This window comes from Vigna radiata, chromosome 4 (assembly GCF_000741045.1).
Source record: "Vigna radiata var. radiata cultivar VC1973A chromosome 4, Vradiata_ver6, whole genome shotgun sequence".
NCBI classification, from domain to species: Eukaryota; Viridiplantae; Streptophyta; class Magnoliopsida; order Fabales; family Fabaceae; genus Vigna; species Vigna radiata.
Window position 1 is genome coordinate 6,597,255 of NC_028354.1, and position 6,681 is coordinate 6,603,935.

General features: G+C 36.1%; 1 protein-coding gene across 5 annotated transcripts; it reads left to right on the forward strand.

The window, feature by feature from the left end:
• The first annotated feature begins 1,194 nt into the window (after positions 1-1,194).
• LOC106759346 lies at positions 1,195-6,481 on the forward strand. 5 transcript variants are annotated; one of them, XM_022779716.1, is made up of 10 exons: positions 1,199-1,319; positions 1,691-1,696; positions 1,776-1,855; positions 1,967-2,808; positions 3,247-3,365; positions 4,284-5,156; positions 5,245-5,599; positions 5,700-5,865; positions 5,972-6,077; positions 6,167-6,481. In XM_022779716.1, exons 4-10 carry the CDS (start codon positions 1,969-1,971, stop codon positions 6,282-6,284), a joined length of 2,577 nt encoding a protein of 858 aa, XP_022635437.1. In that variant the 5' UTR covers positions 1,199-1,319; positions 1,691-1,696; positions 1,776-1,855; positions 1,967-1,968; the 3' UTR covers positions 6,285-6,481. The 5 variants fall into 5 exon arrangements, with proteins under 5 accessions (XP_014497969.1, XP_014497968.1, XP_014497971.1 ...); XM_014642483.2 differs by lacking the exon at positions 1,691-1,696 and having other exon boundaries at positions 1,195-1,319; XM_014642484.2 differs by having other exon boundaries at positions 1,776-2,808.
• The last annotated feature ends 200 nt before the right edge of the window (positions 6,482-6,681 follow it).

Genomic DNA, 6,681 nt, shown 5'->3' on the forward strand with positions numbered 1-6,681 from the left:
TTACCATATTATTACATGTAGACTGTAAAGTAAAAGTATTTTTTTAGGGGTGTCAAAATTTTATTTTTTTGACTTATATTTTAACCCCCTTCATAATATATTAAAATCATCTCATAATTAATTCCTTTTCATTGAACATTTCTCTACATAGTTCTAATTCTTGGCATGTACATAGTGTTACTTTTACTTAAATGGCCACACTCTAGATTAGACCAAGTTTGCAATATTTAGACGGTGGAAAAAATTGACTAATCTTTAATGTGATGATTAATTTGCCTCTTTTACAGTTATATATGTTCATATATATATAATGTGTGTGTATGATTGAAGAAATGATCTAATGGTTGAAAATAATTTTTTTTACTGTGTGAAAGCGGGTTGATTAATTAGCTTTTCCTCTTATTCCGCGATTATAACATTTCTTTGGACCTGAATTTTATACTTTATGGTTTATTTTACAAGTGAGTTTATAGTATTAATAGGTAACCTAGACCCCCACTTTGTGGTGGCAACTTTATTTGACCTGGGGTAAGTGTAATAATTCAATCTGGATAATTAATTGAAGATAACATATAAAAATAAAACGTAAACATGCATGTATGATGAAAAGCCATAAAGGAGTTTTTGTGCAAGAAAATAATAATTAAAGTGATAAATTATTTATGTCTACAATTTTGTGACGTTTTAACCACAGAAGAGATAGTATCTGATTCTGTTAAGGTTTTATTTATGGAAAAAAAAAACACTATATATAAGCAGTTTTTATTTTTCTGAATTGTGCTTATCTGAAAAATTAATATAGTCTAAATTCAATTCAGTTATTGTGACATGTTTCTGATTTGGCGTGACGTTTCTGATTTTTACTGTCGTAAGATGTTTGTGTTTGGTGGAGAAAAAACGACAATGTTAAATAATTAAATGTTCTGGTTGCAGGAAAATTATAGAAAAAGATTTGAAGATGTGGAAGTATAACTGTAAAATATAGCACATCGAGACGGCGTCGTTCAGGAATTGGCTTCCACCAAACTTCACGTTCGATTTAAGATTTGGAACGTTTCGTCAATTGCCCGGAACAAAAGAGAAAGCGCCACGTGGCTTCGGAATGATAGCTGCTTTATCCAAGGAAGAAAAGTCACGCAGACGCTGACGTGTCCGCATATATCAATCTTTTCTAAATTCGCTGCTCTTCCCTCTCTCTCTCTCTCTGTTCCAGTCTCTCACTGTGACTTTGAAAATTCTCTCTCTCTCTCTCTGATTTTTTTTTTTTTGAGATTAGGTTACTTTTTCTTTACTTCGAAATCGAAGGCGGAACTTCTCAGGTACGTTCCTTTTCCATGTTTCATGCTCAGTCTCGAGCTTCAGTGCTGAATTTTCTTTCAATACTCAAATGTTTTACACTCAGTTTCTGTGTGGAGACTTTTGCTTTGTTTACTATTGAAAAATTGAATGATCTGCAACTCTGTTTTGCTTTCATGGAAATTTGACATTCTTATTCTTCGAGAATATTAGCTTAGCATTATAGCCAGTATGAAAACTCTCAGACTCATGTTGATTATTTTTGTTATCGACAAGCTAATTTTTAGAGTTTTTGTTTTGTTTTGTTTTTTTTTTATAAGCACTATTTTTTAGAGAATAAGAATTGAATGATTTGGTATTCCTTAATTATTATTATTATATTTGTTTTTTGCAGGCTAAGGTAAGGTAGAGTAAGCAGTAATTTCTTTCGTTGAAATTTTTTCGAAACTCGGAGTTTGAGTTATTTTTCTTGACTACAGTAATACTGACGAGGAGGAGGACGATGATGATATCAGGGAGAGGAATTATAATGGCAAAAGTGATTCAAATCCATGGAAATGTAAGGCCTGTTTCTGAGTAACTTTGATTTCTCCACCTGATATGCAAGTTTTAGTGCATTTGGGTCAGATGGATTGAAAAGATCTATGTGCTTGTTATGAAACTAAATTAGAAATGGCGGTTGCGGGTGTGCATAATGTGACTGCGCTCGAATCTACTTTCCTGAGGGAATCCCTTTCTCAGTCACCTGGGAGGCAAGGAGATGGAGGGAGGGGAGGCACACGGTCGTCTTCGGTCATGCAAATGTGGAGAGAGATTGAGGATGAGCAGGCAGTAAGACCAGTTCAAGGAAGACCTGGGGAGGTTTTACTTCAACAAACGAGTGATGAGGTGGTTGTGGACTCCTCGCAGGAAAATATGCCATATAGCAACCAGAGAGAAGGACGTGTAATAGAGGATGCAGGTTTGGGAGAGAATGATTCTGAGACCTGGTCACAAAGTCAGAATGAGTTCCATGACGAACAAGAGGAATTGAATAATTCTAGCCACGAAAACTCTGATTTTGGAGAAGTTGAAAGGGAAAGAGTGAGGCAAATATTCAGGGAGTGGATGAATAGTGGTTCCAGGGATCGTGCATCAAATAATTCCCAAGGAAACAGAGGAGAATGGCGCGGGGAAAATGAGCAGGAAAGGGACGGGGAAACGGATCAGGAACGAGTGTGTATCATAAGGGAGTGGGTGCAGACGAGTAGCCCACAGAGAGGTGCTTCTTCTGGGGAAAATAGGGAAGAACAATCTTCTGAAACTGGTACCCAAATTGAATGTGTTCGTGATGGATTTGTTAATCAGAACGACGGTCAAGCTGAGCATACACGGAGGGGAATCCGTAAATTATGTGGCCGACAGGTGCTGCTTGATATGCTTAAGAAGGCCCAGATGGAAAGACAAAGAGAAGTTCAGGAATTATTGGACCATCGGGTTGTATCCCATTTCCCCCATCGTAATCGTATTCAGGTTAGTGTACTAAATGGATATCTTTAAGTCTTAGTTCTTTTTACTATTCCGGCATCACAGTGTATGATTTGTGGATGTTGAATATCCCCCCAATGTAATTCGTAAAATATTTGACTTTATTGATTTAGTGTTAGAAGGTACTCTTAAGTGAACTTGAAGTGTAATAAATTTAGGGTAACTTGTAACAATTGGTTGTATTTTATGCTCAAATTTGTAGGGAAGTTGAAGCGTGATAATTTCATCATAGGCATAGTGAATGGAGAATTGTATTATGTGAAGAATAGAAAATTTTCTAGTATATGGAGGAAACCTAGGAAAGAACAAAGGGGAAATACTATACATTCGAATACATTTGAACAATGAATTTAAAATTTAGGACTTGGTTTGAATCCGGGCTTTGCTGTTGCAATTGATGATTGTTTGTTAACATATTTTCAGGCCTTGCTTAGAGGCAGGTTCTTGAGAAATGATAGATCGATTGGTAATAACAGGTCCACTTCCATTGCAGAAAGTGAATTAGGCTTATTGAGACAGAAGCAGACTGTATCAGGTCTAAGGTATGCCGTTCATGTTGACATTAAGTTGAAAAGAAACTAAATTTATTTATGTGAAGTTTTCTGGATTTCTTTCTTTCTCTCTTGACTTTTCTATTTAACTTTCTTTTCTATTCTGGATCCATATAGCTGATGTATACTGAGATTCTGCTATTCCCCTTACCCGTATTGGTACACACCTTCTATGTTTTTGTTTAAAAATGTGTTCACTTGATAAAAGAAAAGATTGCTATTATATGCATATTTTACGGAAGGAGACAGTAAAGTAAGAATATGGTGAGGATCGCCTAGAATATATTGATACATTTGTAAAACTTCTAAATAGTACAGTAAATTTGAAATGAAGGTGATTATTTTTAATAAGAAAATCAAGGAGTGCTTTTGGTTTGAGAAAATGTTTTTCGTTTTCACTTTATTATAAGAAGCAAAATCAGAACAATTTTGTAGTTACTGGTGAAAACATATCAAATGGCCACGTGCACGTCTAACTTTTTTTTTCATTTAAAATTGCTATGTTTCTGTTGATACACCCTTAACTTTTTGTGGTTTGTTTCATGCAGTTCTGCCCATAAACTTACTTTATGAAGATTGTAATTTTTAAAGCTCAAAAGAAAGGTTTATCGTTTTAATTAAAAAACCAAAACCATGACAGAATTTTTGGGAATTATAATAGTTTGTAGTGTGTATTTTGTTGGGAAAGACAGACCTAGGGTTTAAGGCAACCGGTCAAGATCATTTTAAAATTACTGTTATGTAAAAATAATCTTCTCTACCGTATTTCCCATTGGACCAAATGAAAGTGTAACTTTTATTTGTTGCTTTAGCTTTATTGCATAAAATTACCAGTAAGTTTTTCTTCCTTCATGTTAATTTTATATATATATGCTTTGTACTAATAATGTTAACTTGTCTTCTGATCAGAGAAGGATTCTTTTCCAGAAAGGACAGTTTTGGTTGCAGTCAAGCAACCAGTAACCTATCTGATACCTCTTCCGAGAGTGATATTGATGTTAATGCAATTGAACAAACTGGAGCTAGCAGTTCACAAGCCGTCCCAACTGTACATTCTGAACAATCCCGGCCTATTAACAATGGAAGTGACGGACTTGAGATACCATGTGATCAGATTTGTTCACAAGGAACCCCTTGTGAGAAATTAGACTGGCAAGGCTCTGCCGCTCATATAGAAAAAAATGATCGGGAATCATCTTCCAGTATGAGAGTTGAAAGAGGAGATGACACTGGACAAACTGTTGCTATGATGTCAGCTGAAGATTCTTCTAATGACCTTTCCCAACAAAGCTTGCAAATTGAAGATATAGAGGATGACAACATACAAGAGTTAAGCGAGGTACCTACTGAGCAATCTCAGTGGGGAGATATAACTAATGACGAAAGCAATTTATCAAATCAGGATGATCGTGTATATAGCAATATCGTTGGTGATGTAGATTTGATTGAATCTATTGCTCTGGAAGTAGAACATCAGGAAGAAGTTATTATTGAAAACGACAGAAGTGACTGGCATCAAAGTGTGGATGTTCATCAGCTCAGTAATACAACAAATGAGTGGCCCCAAAACATAATGGGTAGCGAAGATGGAGAAAATTCTCGTATGCAAGAGCAAGAAGCCCCTGAAGCGTGGCAAGAGGATGGTGGCTTTCAAGAGGCTGTGGAAATTTGGTTAGGAGGACCTTCTGATAATGAAGTAGCTCCAGTTGGTAGAATTCATGGGTTTTATTTTCCCGAAGATGACAATGTGTATAGCGTTGAACTCAGGGAATTGCTAAGTAGGTACGTTGATATGATTGGAGTATTTCAGTCAAACTCTTTTGAAAACGAAACATGTAAATTAGAATAAATAATTCTTTTCCTCTGGCAGGAGAAGTGTCTCAAACCTCCTTCGCAGCAGTTTTCGTGAAAGTCTTGACCAGTTGATACAGTCGTATGTTGAAAGGCAAGGTCACGCTCATGTTGAATGGGAACTGCAAGAAACAACCCCTTCTTCTCCCTTGGCAGAACAAGACTCTGGACAAGAAACTAGGGATCCAGTTACTGGTCCTCAGGGTACTGTTAATAGCTCACTTGACCACCGTCCCTTGCCACCAACACCTCCGCCTCAGCCTTTATGGGATCGGCACTCTCGCCATGACAATTGGTCACAGAGTGACATAAATAATCAGCGCCTAGGAATTGTGCGTTCATTTGCGGGACATAACTGCTTTTCTTTAGCTGATGTACTCCATAGTCTTGACATTCAAGTGCCTATTTTTCCCATTTCATAATCGCGTTGTTACATTAATAATTTTCTGACTGGACTTTTTTTTTTTTTGGCAGGAGTGGGATATTGTTAATGACTTAAGAATTGACATGGTTAGGCTACAGCAAAGGATGAATAATATGCAAAGAATGCTGGAAGCCTGTATGGATATGCAGCTTGAGTTACAACGCTCAATAAGACAAGAAGTCTCTGCAGCCTTAAATCGCTCAACTGGTTCATCAGGTCAGATTGCTTTTGTGCTTTCCGTATTCATTAGATTTTTCTTTAAACTGGACCTTACTACCTATGGGAGAATAATTTTGAACTGATAGTCTTCGATTTGTCACAGGAACACATGACCGTGTTTCACCTGACGATAAATCTAAATGGGAATGTGTGAGGAAAGGAGTTTGTTGTATATGCTGTGAAAGCAATATTGATTCTTTGTTGTACAGGTGCTATTCAGTGTCATTTTGGCAAATCAGTAATCTTATTTGTATCTGATCTAAATCACTTACATATTACTGTTGTATTTCTCTTGCAGATGTGGACATATGTGCACATGTTCAAAATGTGCAAATGATTTGCACCAAAGTAAAAGAAAGTGTCCAATGTGTCAAGCACCAGTGGTGGAAGTGATACGTGCTTATTCTATACAATAGTTTTGACATTATAGGGTCACATACAGAATACAGGTCGTAACAGTTTCTTTCTCCTGGCGTTTCCAGGTACTTCTTTTTTAATAATTTTTTGTTCATTCCGTGATTACTGTATTTATGTGAGTGTACCAATGAAAACCTGATGGCTCTTCCGATTGCCATGATTCTGAAATGAATAAAAGTATTTTATTTGAGATTCCCTTTTTGATTTTTGATTTAGATAAAAGTCACATAAGTTGTTATGTATTTGCATTTTCTGTTTTCAGCGTATTGTGTGTTTTCCTATAACTATTTGACATTAATATTTTGTTTCGGTATAATGCTTTTTCAAGTTGATAGGTTGATTTTGATTGCAAACAATGACCAACCCAAACTATTTCATTTGTATACATTTTCCTCT